This window comes from Diadema antillarum, unplaced genomic scaffold, assembly GCF_040938485.1.
Source record: "Diadema antillarum isolate AM-2024a unplaced genomic scaffold, OU_Dant_1.0 scf00000024, whole genome shotgun sequence".
NCBI lineage: Eukaryota > Metazoa > Echinodermata > Echinoidea > Diadematoida > Diadematidae > Diadema > Diadema antillarum.
Window position 1 is genome coordinate 318493 of NW_027270913.1, and position 22014 is coordinate 340506.

At 39.1% G+C, this 22014-nt stretch overlaps 1 protein-coding gene across 1 annotated transcript; it reads right to left on the reverse strand.

The window, feature by feature from the left end:
* Nucleotides 1-8152: 8152 nt before the first annotated feature.
* On the reverse strand, nucleotides 8153-21048 carry LOC139732298 (uncharacterized). Its single transcript, XM_071643170.1, has 7 exons — nucleotides 21021-21048; nucleotides 19388-19625; nucleotides 18028-18170; nucleotides 17128-17244; nucleotides 12732-12995; nucleotides 8876-9027; nucleotides 8153-8488 (listed from the first exon to the last, which is right to left on the reverse strand). Exons 1-7 carry the CDS (start codon nucleotides 21046-21048, stop codon nucleotides 8153-8155), a joined length of 1278 nt encoding a protein of 425 aa, XP_071499271.1.
* Nucleotides 21049-22014: the final 966 nt, after the last annotated feature.

The window sequence follows — 22014 nt, forward strand, 5'->3', positions numbered from 1 at the left end:
ATCAATCTGTTATCATATATCATGGTGTCACTACTATACCATACTACTATACTGCAAGATATAGAAGTAGTATAGGGGTATCAAAGTCATCGTCGTCGTGGTCGCCGTTTTCATCGTCAGCATCATCTTCATCATCATCATCATTACCGTGCCTTCCAGCTGAACTGTGTTTCTTGGGGCCTTGATATCAACTTGAATGCAAGATGAAAGAGTGACTGGTAGAGCACCTGTGACGTCACAGTTCTCCTCGTTAGCAGGTTTGTGATGAGTGATACTATATACGTCATTAATGACTTCCTTTAGCGAAATGTGTTGTTGACATGTCATGATTGCAATTATGTCTGTCAGACTCTGCTACCTGCTACCTTTGGTGTGTCCACGTGGGGATACCAATTGTTACTATTTAGAATGAGTTTGTGTTAGTTCCGGCCATTGCAGGATACCACCCACCCCAACCATTTCCGTTTCTTACAGAAGTCCAAGATGAGATGGCGTCCTATTTCTTAGACAAACTTTCGTTCCTGTCATTTGTGACACAGATATTGAGAAAAAAACAAAAACAAACACAAACACACACACTACGCAAACACACACACACACACACACACACACGCAATGATATCCTCTGTATAGGCTCTGCATAAATTCTTCAAGATATTAATGTCCCCTGCATGCGTACAATGATGCCATTTTACTTTTCTTCCCGTATAGTTATGAGAAAACATTCGTCCAATTTGCAGTATCGAAAAAGAAATGCTTTTCTGAACTCTTTGCCTCTTGTGTTGATCAGCTATGCCTAGTTTAACAAAGTATATACACCATCAAAGTCAGTATACATGCATACATGTATTCATTATACATCATTTTAAAGATGTTAATAATCATGTGCTTTTATGTATCATTATGTATTTATGTATAGGGCCTACATGAAAGAGGTACATTGACACATGTACCGTTTGTGTAATGTATTCTTTATGGAAATAAATAAACTATTGATTGAATTGAAAGAGAAAGAAGAGAGTGTGCATGCAAGTGTAATTATATATATATATATATATATATATATATATATATATATATATATATATATATGTATATATACATTGTATATATACATGTATATATATATATATATATATATATATATATATATTATTTCAACGTTTACTTTCAGCTTCCTTGATACTGTGCAAAATGTGAACGCGTCAAACGAAAAGTAACAGTGGAGGATTCAGGCGGGGTGCACCTGGAAATAAAAAGAAAAAAATGAGGGCGTGCACCCCTCCCTTTAGTTTTGTAAGGCGCCCCCTCCCCCCCCCCCTCCCCCCCTCCCTTTTTGTAGCTTCCTGTTTAAACGTTTGCTCTTGTAAGATTAATGTGTATTGCTGAGGGTGTTTGTTTGTTTGTGGTCTTATTCTAATTATTCTAATTAATGTGAATGAATCCGTGGCGAACCTCAGAAGGCATGTTAAAGATAGTTTACTTAGAATGATAAGGGTAGTTAATATGCTTCATATTATATCCCCCCCCCCCCATATTTTTCCTAAGCTCTGTTCTTCTGTTTGAAGATTACTCTAGCAAGTTTTATGATGTGTTGATAGATTACATTCCTTTATGACAAGATACACGTGTCGCTATGGGAACTTGTTCATGTGGTAATATCCTAATGTAATCTTCTAATTTCCTTTAAAACCATTACGGCGGTCGTTATGAAGCATGCAAGAACGTCCTCAAACGTGGGTTGTATCATGGGTTTAGCGTTCCCATATCGATCGAAATGAAGTACCTTAGAAAAATAAACAAACTTTGGTAGAAATGACCAAGATTTGAATTATATACCTGAACATAATATCCTTGTATCCCGGCCCTCATGAGCCAGATTGTTAGTCTTTTATAGTAAGATCCACTGATGCGAAATCAAAGGGTATAGCCTATATGTAAACCAGTAGACAGAAGTCTGTAACTCTTTGGTCATACCACGGCCATGTTCATACTCCGTGTAAGCTCAACTTCTATACGCAGGGTACTCAGTATCCTAGGCGTGTGTTGAGGAACTCTGAGTTAAACCGGTTTCCTATTTGCTATGGCGCCAGCTGCGTTCAAAACATTATAATGAGACCGTTCTGTGCTCACACCTATGAATAACGTGGACCAGCCCGGGCAGCCCCATATCACGTTTTCGTAGCGAATATACCAAGATAAGTCTTAAAAACAATGACAATAACAGTAGCAGCAGCAACAACAACAACCATATGCACAAAAAGAAAAAAACGGGTAAAAAATAAGCCATAAAAACTCATTAGATGTAAAAGATGAGAGTGAGTTCCTTCTTCAAAATACACATTAACATTAAGCATCTTATCAAAGCATCAAATAGATGATATAGTTATAGATGAAGTTGCATCAATGAAGTTTTTAGGTTTGGTTATAGACAATAAACTTTCACGGAAGTCACATATTGATAGTATTTGTCACACAATATCTCAAAATATTGATGTTATTAATAGAGTTAAATATTATTTTCCCATTCCCACCCTTTTAATGTTATATTCAGCTTGGGAACACACATCCAACATATCTCGACAGACTGTCCCGTCTCCAGAAAAAAAGCTCTTCGAATAATTTGTCATGTATCTTGGAGAGCCCACACCGATGTTTTATTTTCTGAAAACAAAAATTTAAAGATAACTGATATTTATTATTATTGTCTTGGCCAATTTATGTATAAACTTTCTAATAATTTGTTGCCGTCTGTTTTCACAAGCATGTTTGCGAGAAACCGCTCGTTCCATAAATATCCGACTCGTCACTCAAATGAATTCCATCTGCCTTTAACTAGAACTATGTTTACACAATCTATTTGCTGGACCTAAATATTGGAACAACCTTTCTAACAGTTTAAGGACATCCCCAAGTTTAAGTTCTTTTAAGAGTAATCTGAAGAAAAATATTTTGAACAGTTATAAGAATTTATCTAAATAGCATTATGAAAATTAATTGTATGCTAATTCTATGAAATTGAAAAATTGTGTTGATTCTTTATTGGTTGCAAAGAAGTGTAAAATCCAACCTTATATTCTGTTGAAATCACAGCTAAGCGGCTCCATCCATCCACTACCTCTCGTGTCCTTCTATTTTTTTTTTTGTCTTTTATCTTCACTCCACGCAATAAGCTGCTTTCTTTCCCTCTCTCTCTCTCTCTCTCTCTCTCTCATACACACACACACTCACACACACACACACACACACACACACACACACACACACACACACACACACACACACACACACACACACTCTCTCTCTCTCTCTCTCTCTCTCTCTCTCTCTCTATTTCTCTCCCTCTCTGTCTTAGTTTCTCTCCTCTCTCTTCCGGCATGACAGCGACTTGGTGTAGGGATTTGTTTAGGGTTTTTGTTTCGGATAAGTTAGGTTATAGTTTTTTTTGTCTTAGTTTCTTTGTTTCATCCATTTTCAATGTATATCAGTCAATCGATCATAATTTCTTGTATTACGTGTGGGGGGAATGCACCCTACAAGCTCAGCTTTTTAGCATTCCTCCCCATTTCCAACATTTTCCTATACCTACAAGTTTTCTGTAAATTTATCCTTTACTTTGTATAATGAAATTTATGTACTGTATTCAATTTTTGTAATATATTTATATGTTTTTGTTGGAAATAAAAAATAAATGAATGAATGAATGAATGAATCTTATATTATTCTTATGATAATGGTCTCCTGCATTTCTTTTACAATTAGATATGCTTAATTTGTGTTTTCAAAAGCAAGTACGTGATTTTTTTAATGCGTAAAAGTCACCTGCCCGTATTTGTCAATTGTTCACCTGTTTTTATACATTTCATGTGTTCAAATATTACTCAATAACTTTGTACAATTTATTTATGTTATATTCTTGTATTTAAAAAGAGATTACAAAATCCAAATCAAATGAAACGAAATAGATTATATACAGGTCGACGGAAAATTCTGAAACAGAAAAAAGTGAGAGTTTTTAGAGAGGATTTTTTTTTTTTTTTTTTGAGTAGTCATATTTGAGGACTGGAATGAAATAAGTTGGTCTTCTCGGATATGAAACACATAAGACATTGCATCTTTCGTGAACTATATATCTTATTTGAAAGTTCATTACTATTTCTACGGTAAAAACAAAGTAAAACAAAGTAATCGTAATAAAAGGTGGGTCCCACCTTTCATGAGGATTGCTTTGTTTTGGATATCTTAGCCATTTCAAAACACATTTCCATCAAATAAACTTTGATTTCTTCTTTGAATTATATGTTCTTTTGTATTTCATAAGAAGTTTCTCATTATCTAAAAAGAGCTCTAAAACACACACACACAAAATAACAGATATTGTCATGACACTACATGCGTGACATTTCGTTCATAACACACACACACACACACACACACACACACACACACACATATATATATATATATATATATATATATATGAAAGGGAAAACAAAGAAATACTGGACTTAACTTGAATTCAAAGGGGGAGACAGACAAACGAAAAGTAGAAGTGACGGAAAAAACAAATAGTTTTATTTATAGTTCAGATACTAAAATAACATGTATGGCATGTAATTCCTACTTAATTACTTAGCTCTTGATTTTGATAGCCATGTCGTTGTTTCTGGGGTAATTTCCTTTCTTGAAAGCCGCGAAAAACACTGTTGTATAGCAGAGATAAAATTGAAAATTATTGGTAACGACGCAACGACATAGCAACCAATGGCAACAAAGGCACAGTTAATCACCTATCAACCGTTCGAAAAGGAGAAAGAGAGAGTGCAATTAGTCAAAGCAGGGATTCACCTCCCTGGTCAAAGCAGTGGTTATTATATAAGGGATTGATGATTATTGTTTCAGTGGTGGTAATGGTGGTTGTAATGGTGCGATGAATGATGAAAGAATGGTTATTCCGCAGTGGATGCAAGGAAACTGGTCGCGTTAATGTACTCAGGATGGCAGTGATTAAACTGTTGGGGGTGTTGCTGGTACTTGTACTGGTAGAAGTAGAAGAGTTGGTGGCGGGTGTTGTGGTGTCAGCTGTCGTGAAAAGGAAGTTGTTCTTCTTGAGGGACGTTACAATGGTTGTGGCTTTTTCGATGGTGCGTGTGATGAGCAGTTGACTGCATGATTGGAAAGGAGGAGCGATGCCGTGTTGATAATGGTAACGATGGCTAGGGATAAGTAAGAGGTTATGAAGATGTGATGGTGCGACCGTGTGTTGTTGCTGCAAGTAGTGGTGGTAGCTGTGGTAGCGATGGTGGTGGCAGGAGTTGTGACGAAGCTGGAGAGAAGTAGAATGAAGTTTGGCTGTGGTGGTAGCTGTTGCCATAAACATCATCACCAGATTGCACTAACATGGGGAAGAGAAACTGGCAGTTAGTCGATTGATCTGCGCATCGATTCGCGCAGAAAGTGAGGGCTTCGTTACCTGTCAAATTCTACCTCGGTTTTGTTCATGTTTGCTGAGCAATATCGGTAAATTATGACTCCAACGACAGCAAAACAATCTAAACCACAACAACAACACACACTATCTGTGGCAGGAAATTGGAAAATATCCGTGTCTTGGGGAGTGTCTCTTGCTAAGCATATAGGCATTTCATCTGAAATCGAACACGTTGGCACGAAAGTGATGCAGGCTGTTGAATCAGGAGAGCCGGTTTCTCTATTTACGAGTGTAATACATACTTCGGCATTGTCTGGTTTCAGTAATTGAACCATAATGCGTCAGAGTGTATGGGTTTCCAACAGTACAGTATGTCGCTATTTCCACAACATATCACTTGCATATCACTGATAATACAGGTGAGGTTCGACGATTTACCGAGAGTACACACTAAACAAGCCGAAATGCAGTGACGTGTACGAGTGGCCCTTTAGACTTGATGGTAGCAATAGGTTTTTACACAAACACCGTTGACATTTCCGTTCAATATTCAAGTCCATTTCACTGGTAGGGATATCCTTTTTGGGATGTATCGTTGTCCAAACTAGCATAGTATCTATCATGGTATTACAGCCTCATACAACGCAGCACCGCATCTCCTATAGCGTATTGCGTTATGTAGTCCTGATTGTGAGGGACAAATTCATCGATGCAAATTGCACGACCAATCATCCAAATTGACTCTTGTCACTATGGCAACGTGATAGCGTCTAGCTGAGGACCGTTCTTATCCAACATCACAGAGCAAGGTTGTGCAGAAATAGTACATCGACACTGTGAACATTAGAATCATCTTACAGAATGTTTCCGGTGACAAAAATTCATGGTCATTTTGATATATCACTAAGCATCCACGTGCGAGAGAGGGAGAGAGAGGCATGGATGAATGACTCACGTGGGTTACGTCAACGGAGAACTCAGTATAATGGGGAAATGGTAGTGATGATCCAATTAATGAGTTAGTCTATAAACAGGTGGAATATTATCAAAGATTTGTATTTCATTTCTTCTGACAAGTTATTGTATTTGATTATTGTATGGCTGTATTATGTACTGGTCATGCTGGTTATGTAAGAGCGCCATGAGCATCATTCTTGATGGACTTCAGCGCATATAAGAGACCACTATTATTATCACTATTATTAAAATGTCATATCCACTGTAAAATCGATTACAGTAATGTTTTTATGTACTGTAATAATCTGTAGATTCGTTTAATCCGAAAACGAAATCAGGTCTCAATTTCGAAGGTTTGCGTGTTAGTACGCGCCACCTTACATTAATAATTTGTATTCGAGACGTGACCAGGAGAGCTGTAAAGGAGGGAGGTAGTCCACATCAAAATCATCAATGACAATTAAGAACACCAAACTGGGTAAATAAGCAAGCATTTAATGTACATGTACTTACAAAAGGACAAATAGTTCAAATGCCGAAGACCAGTGACTTCAATAAAGTTTTCACTCAGGCTTGGACGCCTCCGAATGTTCTTTACAAATGGTGCGACATTAATCCTGCTCCAGTAATCATCATCATCATCCTCATCATCATCATCGTCGTCGTTATCATCGTCATCATCATCATAATCATTATCATCATCATCTTCATCATATTCAAAAAGTCTCTGTTTATTGTTTTTACTTTTGTTTAAGTAATACTTATCGTAATATCGCTTTGAAATTTACATCAAAGAGAAGAGCTATTTCATGCATTTCGTTTATTTTGACACACTTATTAAACACTGTAATTCAATCCAGCTTTGCTTTTTTTACCAAACAAATCAATTTCGTGAAATTTTGCGTATAATGTGCGAAATCATTTATACTCATATAAGTGTCGGCTAAGACAACTTTTTTAAGTGCTAACATGATGAATTATGATGGCTTCTCCACTAATATGCTATTTTATGATTTATATCTCATTTAAATGTTTATATCTCCGGCAATTTTTTTTTTCTGCATCTCCCAAACGTCTCAATGATTTCGTTCCTAAGGAAGCAGTGCATGCACATCTTCAATATGCGAGCTGTCACTTTCAGTCTTGTTAACTGCATAATTATAGATGAATTTCGAAATGGCGGGAATAGATAGTTCTGACAAATTGATCACTTCAATAATTGGTGGAATGGTGGTAGTAAGAGAAGTAAAAGCAGGGGAAAGAGAAGTATAGAAGCCAGTGTATAAGTGATATCGAATTACACCATAAGTTACATTAGTGCACTGTGATGTTCTTTATTATTTCGGATGCAGATGTCTTCTCATTTTTGTTCGACGTCATTATAGGAATCTCATTCCAAGACCGACCAGTCCAAGGTGACGATCCAAAAGGTGAAACTAAGAACTTTCGGTTGCCTTTGGACTCGACTGGGAGCTAAATCATTAGTGTGAACACCTAATGATGTACTCCGCTTCATGTTTCAGATAACATGTATCAGCTAAATAGCATGCCTACTTGTATTCGGGTTGAAAGTTTTTTGGTTTTTTTTTTAATCCTTGTAGGCTGAAAGCAAGGGAGGCTAACCTATTGAAATGATAATATTGTTCATATATTATTGTTATAATAAGAGTCTTAAAAAAGCAATAATGTGAATGAACTTCCTGAGCTTCTTCTCCTTTTTTAACATCCGATGAGCTGAACATGTAGGGACCTACGTCAGGTGATCTAAACTTTCGCTCCAAGCACCTTGATGACTGCGTCACGTAACGCGTAGAATTCCTCCTTAAAGTTGTAGACTTGCGCGTTGAGGCGCAGATATTTCTCCTTCTCGTCCCTCGTGACGGCAACGACCACGCCCTCTTTGGCTATCTCGCGACAGATTTCCCTCAGTCCGGTGGGATGCCAGAACTGTGCAAGACGCGGGGTCTTCGGCAGAGTGACGAGACACATAAAGGGCGCCCGCACCCTCCCCTCCAGTTTGATATAATTCGTCTGCCAGGCGTCGGCCAGCATCTCAGCGGCCCAGATCGTCAGCTCCGAGTTGTAGGCCGTGATTCGTTCCTGTGTCAGACCAAAAATCCCATGTTAGTAAAAGAATTCACTATTGTCGAATCTTTATAACCATAAAAACGTCGATATAACATCATTATTACATCCATGACAATATTTTCGCCGTCCTTTGAATTAAAGCATTTATGACAAAACAATCTGGAAGGTTGATTAACTGGAACATTATTTTGACCTGGCACGACCTTGATGAAAAAAAAGGTCAAAAGTGGAGAACGATTGCAAAGCTGATTTGTCGCATTTTAAGAGTGTCATTTTGTCGCCTTTAAATGAATAATAAACAAACACAAGAAGTCAAACAAGCAGCAATTATGATGGCAATAACGATAAACATTTTATGGAAGTAACCATTCAAGTATCCTCAAAACAGTTGTAACTCACCAAGCCGCCCAAGTAGCTGAGGTAATCTATCGCATGCCCGGCCATATAAAAAGGGATGTAATCTTTGGTGCCCGTGTAGTGAAAACGCTTGTGGAGGTCCTCGGAGAAAGTGTACAGGGACGACACGGCGGTGCGCAGCCAGTGATGGTGCCCTGGACGTGCGTAGAAGAGCGAGCAACCACGGGGGCAGAACAACCACTTGTGTAAATTACCTAGTATAGCCACATAGATTTGAAAAGACACACACACACCCATGAACACAAACACACAGAGACAAAAATAGCATAGGCGAATATATATATATATATATATATATATATATATATACATACATATATATGATATATAAATATATATGTATCATATCATATGGAGTATATCATACAGTCAGTAAGCTCTCTGTCACAACCTTTCCGTTTGCCATCTTGAAATATTTCCCAGCTCACGATTTTACTGTTTGTTTTGAGTGTGTGTTTTTGTTTGTTTGTTTTGTTGCTGTTGTTTTTAGCAAACAGCATCCAGTGATGTGGTTTTCGCTTCCCAGAGTGATTTTTTACATAGTGTAAACACTGTGATCCTAGAGTTCTATACGCCATCAGCATTGCCAGATGCCCATCTGTATACGAGTATAGGCCTATCATACATCTGCTGATTAACAAATTTCCCTCATATCGACGTAAATAAGAAGTAGCCATAACAAAAGAAATCATGGGCATACATATTCGGGTAGGATTCGAACCTACATAGTACAACCTCCTGATCTCTGACCAGCATCTTATTCATTAGACCACCGAGCTTCCGTCCGACTGCCAGTGCTGGTTCTAATCCTAGTGTTTGCAGCGGATGAAACCGCGTATAATTATTCAAATTCATGCTACCATCGAGTTGTTTTTATTGCAGCTGATCAACAAACTGTCCAACATTGACGTAAAGAGGCGCTGTTCAAAAGGGACAGCAGATGATTATTATAGACGTAATGTTTAAGTACAAACAAATAAGCACGCACCAGGCAAGACCGAGAACACGGGCTGGAAGCAGTGGCGTATCTAGGGGGGGGGGGGGCAAGGGGGGCACGTGCCCCGGGCGCCACTCCTTGGGGGCGCAAAAAAAAAACGAAGAAGAAAAAAAAAGAAAAAACGAAGAAAAAAAAAGAAAAAAAAAGAAAAAAGAAAAGAAGAAGAAGAAACTCACCGGAAAGGGGGGGGGGGGGGGAGGAAGAATGTGGGGGGGGGGGGGGGCAGAAAACCAAATCAAAAAAAGATTAAAACAAAACATAACGATGACTCGGACAAAATGACAATGTTTATTGTGTTCACACAAGAATTCCATGTTATGTAAGCTGAAATACAATGTTCGGCTCGCTCGCTGCGCTCGCTCTCTAAATTTTATATAGAAGAAGAAGGTAAGAACAAAATGTGATGATGAAGCGGAAAAAATGACAATGTCTATTGTGTTCACACATGTCATTTTATATTTAGTAGGCAAAATGTTTCACTGAGCAGCGGCTGCAATTTCTTTCGTTCCGAAGCGATCGCCAATTGGATCAAAAGAAGGCGCCAACGGTTTCGAACGTACGGGGGGGGGGGGGGGGGGGGCGCCAAAAAAAAACAAACAAGATAAGAACAAAACGTAATGATGACGTGGAAATATACAAATTTCGGCTCACTCGCTCGTACTAATTTAGAGTATTTCTTCAAGCCCTCAGTTTGTTGGTAAAAATCGTTATCTATAAGGCCGTCACTATATCTTGATTAGAATTGTAAGATTTGATAAGCAAAAAATGACAAGAGTTCCATGTTTTGTAAGCTGAAATACAAAAATTTTCGGCTCGCTCGCTGCGCTCGCTCGCCAAAATTTATCAAAACAAAGAGGAGATAAGAACAAAACGTGATGATGATGACGCGGAAATATACAAATTTCGGCTCACTCGCTCGTACTAATTCAGAGTATTTCTTCAATTCCTTAGTTTGTTGGTAAAAATCGTTATCTATAAGGCCGTCACTATATCTTGATTAGAATTGTAAGATTTGATAAGCAAAAAATGACAAGAGTTCCATGTTTTGTAAGCTGTAATACAAAAATTTTCGGCTCGCTCGCTGCGCTCGCTCGCCAAAATTTATCAAAACAAAAAGGAGATAAGAACAAAACGTGATGATGACGCGGAAATATACAAATTTCGGCTCACTCGCTCGTACTAATTCAGAGTATTTTTTCAAGTCTTCAGTTTGTTAGTAAAAATCGTTATCTATAAGACCGTCACTATACATTGTATCTTGATTAGAATTGTAAGATTTGATAAGCAAAAAATGACAAGAGTTCCATGTTTTGTAAGTTGAAATACAAAAATTTTCGGCTCGCTCGCTGCGCTCGCTGGCCAAAATTTATCAAAATTAAAAAGGAGATAAGAACAAAACGTGATGATGACGCGGAAATATACAAATTTCGGCTCACTCGCGCGTACATGGGGGGGGGGGGGGGGCATTTCATGAAGCAATTTGTCAGATATTTCGTCTGACAAACTGTTAAAAGCTACTGAAATCCTTGCTTCTGATTGGCTGAAAGCAAATTTTGTCCGACAAGTTGTCGGACAAAATGCTTCATGAAATGCCCCTTTGATTTAGAATATTTTTTAGAGTACTCAGTTTGTTGGTATAGATAAATCGTTATCTATAAGGCCGTCACTATCTTGATTAGAGTTGTAAGATTTGATAAGCAAAAAATGACAAGAATTCCATGTCTTGTCAGCTGAAATACACAAATTTTCGGCTCGCTCGCTGCGCTCGCTCGCCAAAATTTATCAAAATTCATTACATTTAAATCACCCTCAAAAGACCCCTTTTAAGGGCTTGAAAAGCATATCATGTGGACTTTGCTTAAAGTCCCTACCGGGATGGGGTTGGGGTTGAACAATAGTCTTTTTCAGAAATTAGGGGCGCAATTTTCGCGCTTGCCCCGGGCGCCGTTTTCCCTAGATACGCCACTGGCTGGAAGAGAGATTTATTGCAATCTTAGCAAGTCTAATTTTCCAGGACCGACTGCAAAGGAATAATATTTCATGATTATGTTTGTATATGTTATGCAATCTTCCTTTACATGCATGCGTACATGTGTGAGTGCGTGAGTGTGTGTAACTTGGGTGCATGTTAGTTCTTGTGATTGTGTCTGCTACAGCTGGGTTCTTTACCACAGAAAAGTGTGGTACGCATAATTATGTCGGCATTTTCATATTAGTTTGATTTGTTCTCTTTTTCTTTGCAGTCTTCTCGTTGGAAGAGGCCCACAATTTTGTAGATAATTAATTATTGTTATGTTATTCTGTAGATAATTAATCTGTTTGGTTATTTTTATTTCAGTGATGCTGATGTGAAATTGTTTGCTGATGACAGTCATTGTGAAGATTAATCACTTGCTGGTGTTATTGTGTTTTATCTCAGGACATTGATGGAAAACAGCTCAAACTGAGCAAGTCATCCTAAATAAATATATTTTAGTAAATGAATGAATAAATGAATACATTTACAATGGTGTATTTCAAATCTGGTATGAGTTATTTCGACTGTTATAAATGCACGTGACGCATATGCCAGATACGTCTAGTACACCCTTGTTTTGTTCCTGGACTAAATTTACATCGTAGACGAGATTTAAATAACGTTTGTCAATCTAAGGCAACGTCTCTATAAGTTAGGCCTACTCTCTAAAAAAATCGAGTGAAAATATTCACTCTTAAAGGAGTGAATACAAAAAAGAGTGAATTTAGAGTGAAATTGGAGTGAATTTTGAGTGAAAATGCTCATTTTCACTCATTTTGGAGTGACCTCAGGGATCACTAGGCCTACATCGCTCATTTGCCTACCGTAATAAAAGTCAGCGCCAAGGTCTTCCAGTCTCAACGAAACCTGGCCCGGCCCGTGCGCCCCGTCTACCGCGCTGATCACTCCCCGTTCGCGGCACATGCTCACAAGCTCTCTGATTGGAAACAAGGTGGCGGATGTGCAGGGAATGTGGTCGATCAGGGCGAGCCGGATTCGCGGGTTTTCGTTGAGGGCTGTCACGTGACGCTCGAGTATTTCTTCCGTCGTCGTCTTGAAAGGTATGTGAATTTGTACCACGTCGATATCTTGTGGAAAATAAAATGAAACGTCACTGCATGGAGTTGTGACTACGTAATGCTCCCCGCAAAATAAGAAACTCTTGTAAAGTTGTGTGGTTTTAAGTATAAAACTTGAAATGGCGCTATAAAGTCTATGGCTGGTATGCCTCCGCCATTTTGTATTTGATTCTCACATAGGTCTGTTATACAGCTTCACAGTGTGAGACGACATTATTAAAGAAAAGAAATTACATTTTTTTTTTTTGAAAGTTTGATGGCACAACATCAAAATGCGTTTAGCGTTTATACATTCCTTGAACCAGATTTCATTTGGATGGCTGAATATATTGTTCGGAGGGCAAGTATTCGGGAATAAGGGCATTTTCACTTAGGGCCTAAGGACGGACAGGGGTAGGACGGACGAACGGACAACCCGAAAACATACTAATGCCTCCTGCGACACTTCGTGCGGAGGCATTGTTACGGTATAGACGCTATGTTCTTATTATCAGTTGCCAATGCAAGTGATCAGGGAAAACTCTTTGGGAAACTAAAAAAAAAAATGTGAGAAAAGTTAATGGCATTTCATATTTTGAATTCCGGTGTCTAATAAACCTGTCTGCTGTATACACTATGTATGTCTACACGTGTATATTGTGTCCACATGGATTATGGTGAGAGAGAGAGAGGGGGGGGGGGGGATGAGTAGGGAGTTATCTGAGTGAAGTATTGCTGCATGACTTAACTTGTGTACTGAATTCCTCTAACCCAAATTTATCACAGATAAATATTCCAATTGTCACACCAACTCCCAACTAACATCGAGTGCTCGTTCATTCTGCTCTACACATACCACCTTGTCGTTGATGTTGTTGTTCGTCTCCCTTTACATAAAAATAAAGGCCATTCGACGATTAAACTTTGACACAAAAAAAGTCACGTCCCTTTTTGTTTGCAGTTTGGTTACTTGTTTGGTTGCTTTGTGCAGAGGAATTTAAAAGCACACAAGCAATAACAAGAGACCACCACAAATATCAATTGAACTCTCAGCTAAGGGACGCTATGCTTCATGACTTTTACAGAATGTGTTCAAAAGTTCATCATAATGGTGTGGTCTTGATTTGTTCGACCGTGCTCGAGGTTTCTCGTAGCCTCGCCGTTACTCAATTATTATCCCACGGCGCAAATTCTCTGGAATCGAGTGCTCTGCATAGCCGCACTAAGAAGGTTTGTCGTCACGGCGGTGGCGATCTACAAAAGGGCTTTTGTAACTATTCGATCAAGAGAAGCCCACAACCATGGCAACTGCAAAAGAGCTCGGAGAGCATGACCCCCGCCAAAACCACAGAGAGTCACATATCGCAATATAGACCAAAATATAACACTAATGTTTGTCTTGTTTCTCAATATTACCAGTATTTCTCTTTTGTTCGCTTATGTCACTCTCTATGGCATAAAAATTCGTAATGTCAATGTTTGAACTTCAACAGAATGATGATTAATGAGAAAAAAGTCAATAATGAAGGCAAAAGGAAGATATTCAAGTATGTGTAGAGAACACTGACTTCCGAATATCAACATAATAGAATAATGAAAAACCCTCTTTTCTTCACATATTGCATTGTACATGGCTTCTACTTCTGGATCGCCAGATCCTAAATAATATACTGCGATCTGAATTAGTTTTAGATTTAGAATTAGATTTTAACAGACCTTATCATGGAGATGTTGTTCGTTCATTTAATTTTTTTTGGATGATACCCCATTTTTTTTTTGTTTCGCGCTCAAAAAAAAAAAAAAAAATCAAAAATCAAAAATCAAAAATCAAAAAGTGCAATGTACCGTCCTCTATTCCGGAAGGCGAATAATCCTAAGTGAAAATCGTGACTCCGGCTCAAGATCTGATACAACATTACTTTGTGTCTCTTGCCATAACGAATGTAGTCTGAAATATCCATCAAATTTCATTTCACAGCTTTTTAAGCGATATTGCAGAAACAGACAATTCCGGCAAATACATCCTTCCTGGCTGAGCTAGTAACAACCCATACCATTTTCGGACTCCATTTATTTACCAAGATTTGTTAATCCGAAAACGACTCCGAACGTTCGTTGGTGGTATAGGCATTCACGTTTTTCCCATTTTCAGATGAACAAAGTTTCGGAGCATGAACCTTCACAACAAGCTACAAATGTTCCCAATAATGAACCCTATTTAAATTTTGGAATAAAGGATATCTAGGTAAACTGAATTTGTGTGTTTCGATAACACGAACCATTGGAATACCGAATCTTATTTTCATTTTTTAATAGACAAACCTTTGGAATAACCCTGGAGGAATAACGAACGTCACCCGATTTGTCATGCGTGCACTCTCACTATGTGCGCCCGTTCATTATATGTATTTCATGTATAATCTTGTTATTCTCCTCATTCTTCTTCTTCTTCTTCTTTGCTTTTTTTCTTCTTCTTCTTTCATGTGATCTGCATGTTCTTTACAATGTGTCGGGGCTGCGAATCTCACAGGTCCATGCAGCTCTATTCCAGCGGGTGAGCCGAGGCGGAGGGCCGAGGTCGCCACTGTCAGAAAAAAAAACGTAAGGCGCCGTCTGTTCCTGTTCGCATATGCTTTAGTACTACTCAGTCTCTAGGTTTGTTTGTTTGTTTATTTGTTTGTTCATTTCCATCTGAAGGGCTTTTTACACTTGTAAAATTTTACTTAGCCCCGGACTAACGGTGGGGCTAAGGGGGAGGCCTTAGCCCCACCGTTGGTACGGGACTATCCTTAGCCCACTTTCTGTTTACACTCGTTTTTGCCAAAGTGGGCTAGCCCCACCGATAGTACGGTACTATCTGGCCCTGCAAAATAGCTGGGGTTAGCACCGCAATTGCGGTGCTAGCACCGCAATTGCGGTGCCAAGCAAGTAAGTGTAAACAGAACGAAAAAATAATCCTGGGCTAAGCGACGGAGACGAAGTCCGACCCTCACTGACCAATCAGAAACGAGGTAATCAAGTGCTGCCGGTGCGTGCGTGTACGTGTACAGTACACAGCGTAATTATGAATATTCATGTGGTTTGGAAAGTCCGGGGCTAAGAAATACGAGTGTAAAAAGGTCAGTTTTCTCCTTAGCCCCGGACAAGAGATAGTACGGTACTAACTGGCGAGTGTAAAAAGCTGAAAAAATTGGTACGGGACTAACGATAGTCCTGGGTCAGAGAAAGTCCGGGGTTAAGAAACACAAGTGTAAAAAGCCCTTGAGAAGATGGCTGGATAGCTCATATTCAGCTACGCTAAGCTGGTCTTCCATGGGGTCCAGTTGGATGTGAGGTGGAACCACTTCACCGCGTTAAACACCCTGCTCTTTGCGATGAATGAATGAAGCGGGATCTTAAACGTGCATGAGTTGTTACTCTCTCATACACGGGACCTCCATTTTATGTCCTATCCGAGGGACAGAGTGTTTTGCCTCTTGCTAGAGGGGACGGCATGCTTACACACAACAATGCTCAGTCCAGACTCGGGTTCGAACCCGGGCCTTTAGGATCGTGAGACAGACGCGCTACCGACTGAGCCAACTCACCGCCATGATATGTGAGTTCTAGGTTTGGGCTTGGTATTATTGGAGTATTATTGGAGTGATGGTGACCGTGTCCAGATGGTACCATTCGCTACTGTCTGATTGCATGTTTGGGTTGGAGCTGTAGCAAGGGCTCAAGGGTTCCTGCATGCCAACTGAAAGGACGAGAAGGGCGAAAGTCAAGGGTCCAAGGGATACGCATTTTCTTGATTCAAACGTAAAGAATTTTTGAAGGGTCTTGGGTGGCCTTCTGCTTATATTAGCTATACAAGTGTGATTTTCTCTACGAAGAGATGGAGGGAAGATGCATGCGACAGTTCAGGCAGGCGCCATGATCACTGATGTAGGACTGGGAGGCAACGATGATCCCCATGGTGTCAATGAACCATGAGGCTATAGAGTTGCCTAACCTCGAATCCTTCTGGTGAGCCTCGGAAACGGCAATATTGCAGGTGAATGACAACACGAGATATGCTATACTGCTAATATTCATGCCTGACAAAAACTATCAAATCCTTTGTGATTCGTTCAAATCTGTTCTATTCAATAATGTGTATGCTATCGTCTTTTCGTCTTACCCGGTCTCCGACTCGTGAGAATCTGTACCGTCTGCTCGACCGACATGTACGTGTGATTCGTCATCAATATCTGATCCCCAGCCTCGAAGTGAAAAGATTGCAGGATACTGTTGGTTGCTGCAAGTTGAGACATTCAAGAGAATTGTGATAACGATGTGAAAGTTGGGGATTTCGGAAATGATAATGAAATGCTTCATTTCTATTGTTTGTCGCCAAAAAGTTGAAGTGTTACATCTACGACAGTGTGTTGAGGATGGACTTATTAGACAGCCCCCTACCCAACACAAGTGACACGCACACATTCACCCGCTCCCAGATCAAGAAAGAGACGGACTTGGTTTTTATGTATACATTTTTATGTGTGTGTATAATGTATCATACTGTCTGTTAGTTTTTATGATCAAATGCTTGGAGAAATATGTGAAAAGAGAAAACGTTAATTTGACTCTTATATAATGAATAGAGTGAAATAGTATAAACATATAGTTATAGAAGTTAAATCAAATCCATGGTATGAAAACAAGGAAGTTGTCAAATTGCACAATTTCACAAGTTTTCACGAGACATATTATGGTCGCAAAATAGTGGAGCTAATGGCGTCATCACCTCACCATATTCTCAGCATATCATTATCATCACACCCATTTTTTTGTTTTGAACATGTGCATAATAAAAAAAAAAATGACTCCACCGCATATTTTATGACGGTACAAGTTACACTATTTTTATAGATGGTTTTGCAACGGCGGCGTGGGTATTGATAGAGATCTTTACTCCGAGAACACCAGTTCTCATCGAATAAAAAAAAAATCTGTTTGGTCACATTAGTGCTTGACTAATCCCCATTGAACAATCTGTTATCACACTTTACAACACAAGACATGACATGCTGTTACCCACCAGTTGTTGCATTTTCGATGAGCAGCAAGTTTTCAGGCTGTGCTGCCACGAAATCGGCTACTTGCTTTGCAGCGTTCTTGTACAAATCCAGCGCTTTAAATCTATACCACAGCTCTGGATTGGATTCCATTTCTTCAAGCATCCTGCATGTGGACAAAGTGCATCAAAAGAGGTTACAACAAGACTGTCAGTAATGTTTCCGGAGGGATACATATTTTATACAAAAGAAAAATCATGATGATAACTGAAAGGTTCTATATGTTTTTGATGCTTCCGCTGTTATGTATAGAAATATTTGTGAAAAAGAAAAAAACGAAAGTGATTTGACGGAGTTTCAAAGGGTCGATATTGTGATCATGAACATTTATGGTTAAAAATAATTATTCGATCTGAGCTGTGTATAATTATGTGTACACGTAAATTACCAACATACCTGCGCATTTCTGGGCCCCGTTTCATAAAACTTGTTATCAGTGACAAGTTGTGATAGTTGTTATAAGCTACTGAAGTCCTTGCATCTGATTGGCTGAGAGTAAATTTGTCATAGAAATGTGGCAGTTTGTCACTGATAACAATTTTTATGAAACGGGACTAAGATTAGACTATAATTGAATATTCATATCTTATTATGCCTAAAAAAAAGCAAAACAAAAAATATCGATGAACGGAGGAAGAATATTAGATGCACGCTCTAGCATTACATGATATACACATCTACGATTTGACGTTGTCATTGGTTGTTAAGGAGAATAAAACCCACGTTTACAAATGCTAATTGAGGGGATGTCGCAATATCATAATAGCTTAACACATAAGCGAAGTTTGAGGAAAATCGGAATCCTTTAAAAACTATGAATTTTCAAAGTTTTGGTGGGCTGGATGAGATGAAAAGACTACAACAGACGTATCACGTATGGGAAACGATATGAATAAAACAAGCAAAATGCAACATATTTTCACTTTCTAGCCTAATAAAAGAGCTCTTGACTATCCTCGTTTAGAAAGCAAGGGGCATGAAATACAGTAACAAGAAAGTGTACTCAACATAAAACATGAATTTTTGCGGAATTCCCTGCATACATCATGCATTTTCTGTATGTCGTTGTACATATAGGTCGTACGTGACATCACAATCTGTAGTTTTCAGTTTTCTCATCCAGCGATGGCGGTACCAAAACTTTAAAAATTCACAACTTTGAACGGATTTGCCTCAAACTTCGCTAATGTGTTCCAGGAGCATTCTGCATTCCCTCATTCCACACGTATTATCGTATATTGGGTTTCGATTTCCTTTCGAAGTTTCGAAGGATGGTGATAGGCCTATACAGACAAAAGAGAGAGGGGAATACAATGAACAAACCTCTGCTGAATTTTCAACAAGCTCTTCGGCACACTTCCGTAAGACCCGTGGTTAACATAGGCCAGGTCTACCGGGATGAAGAACTCTCGCTCCCGGAGACTTCTCCCGAATTCCGGAGGTTCACAGTGCTTGGTGAGCGAGTGCGTGGACATGCTTCTGGCAACGGTTAGCCCATGTCCTAGGTAGTGGGCAGATGTTGCTCCACGACACACCGGTACGAACTGCCGTAAGGTTCGGGCTGATATTAGAGAGACAGAAAATAGCCGAGAAAGTTATAAAGAAGGAATTCGCCCACTCTTCTGGTCTGTTACCATTCTTCTCGTCTTTTTACAAGCAAGAATTGATGAACATAATATGGTTGCATCCCAACAGTGCAAATAACTTATCATGGGTATGTGGGTTGTGGGTAGTTAAGGTCTTCCCATATGCAACACCACGTAAATTCATTTTGCTCATGTTATAAGTATAAACATTGTCGCATAAAAAAAAAAAGAGATGAAAAATGGTTTCTCGCGACTACTTATTTTCTTTGCTCTAGAGCAAAGTGCCGTTATGTGAGACGCACAAATTCTTGCATAAAAACTGTATAGTTGATTCTTTGGCCGCTATACCATGAACTATTAATAGCACGGGCGATCAGTCAAACAGCGGATTCAATTAAAATTATGGATGCTAGAAACAGATGACGACCAAGTAAGACTTAACATTTTAGCAAACTTGATTTACAGAGAAAAGAGAACTGTGTACATGATATACCTGTGTGTTTTGGGTTTTTGTTCTTTTTGTATTTTTACATTTTTACTTATAGAATTCATACATTATACATCTGTGCCGGTTTCAGGGGAACTGGTTGGTTTATCATTATCATTTTTTTTTTGGGGGGGGGGGTAGGTTATCGTGTATTTGTTTTTAAGTTTGATGGGACCACATACTTTACTTGTCTGCACCTCAGACATAGAATCTCAATTCTTATTTACCTATCTGGTTTAAAACATTGTAATACGGCGGCGGTAACAGGGGGCTTCAAAAATATAGGAAGATGATCCAATGGGGGTACGTAAGGAGCCAGGCGTATTGCTGTATGCCAGTGTATAAATCAACTATTTTTAGGCATACTGAACCCCCCCCCCCCCCCGCCAAGATATGACTGATATTAAACATTAAAGGGATGATACGGTATTTGGTGAAGTGTGGATTCAGCTTTCGACCTTTTTGCGAGAAACTTAGAAACTACTTTATGAAATTGTAAAGAGCGCACAAACAATTCTACGATGAATTCAAAGTTTATTCGATGAAAATCGGTTTTGAAATGGCTCGTGAAATATCATAAAACAAAGTAAAAGAGAGCAATCCTATTAAAAGATGGGTCCCTTCTTTAATGGGGATCGCTTTGTTTTGGACAACTTAGCCATTTCAAAACCAGTGCTCATCAAATAAACTTTGAATTCCTCTTAGAATGACATGCTCTTTATTATTCCATAAAAGATCTCATCACCGAAAAACGTTTGAAACCTGAAGCCCCATCTCAACCGAAACTGATCTATCCCTTTCACATAAAAGAGCCCTCACCCAAACCAAAGAAGTCTTTATGGAGAAAACTGCTGCAGCAAAGAGAGGTATATAATTTGCTTACCTGTTACAGTAATGTTGCTTGGAGCCATGGTTGATATCACCGCCACTGTTTGCAGGAGGCTCTGATATATAATTCATGAACGAAATCATGTGGCTTTATGACCCAATTTTGCGTGCGCTTGTCTGATTCTCTCCCCCCCCCTCTCTATCTATCCATCTATTTATCTATTCATCTGCAGTATCTATCTTTCTACTAGGTCTACATGTACTTTCCTGGCAGCGACAATACACCACGCTATCCTTGGTTACCGGCAATGACACGATGAACTTGGAACAACCACCAAGGCCCCGAAATGGCAACATTGTTATGTTAATAGCCCAAGGCTGACAGGGCTTGTCGCATAAAAGACAGAGATTATTAACCCTTTTCGTGCCAATGAGTCAAATATGCACGAATGGCACACACACACACACACACACACACATTCACATACACACATAGACATTCACACACACACATTCACACACACACACACACACACACACACACACACACACACACATTCATGGACAGAAAATAACTGGTACACGGATGATGAATGCCGGGGGTGAACATGCACTATGACTTTTTTTTTAAAATTCAATTGTCGCCCTCAGTCATGTCTGTTGAAAGATTGCCAATACTAACTGTACATCTTAGCAAACATTCAAGTCGTGCTCAGTCAAGGAAAAGGTGCAGTCCAATTAATGTCTTCTGTTAATCATAGATTAGCAGTCAGGGGCGGATCCAGGAATTCTGTAAAGAGGGGGCGCGTTTACAAGATTAAAGGGGGGGGGCACGCACCCCTCCCCCATTTTTTCTTTTTATTTCTTTTGTTTCAACAAAAAATAAAGGGGGGGGGGGTTGCGCCGGTTGCGGTCCTCCCTGGATCCGCCCCTGGCAGTGATTGATATGAAGAATTATGAACCTGAACAAAAGTGGTATAATATTAGAAAATATATCGCAGACATTTAGATATTCATTTGGCCAAATAAGAGATAATCACCGTGTACTA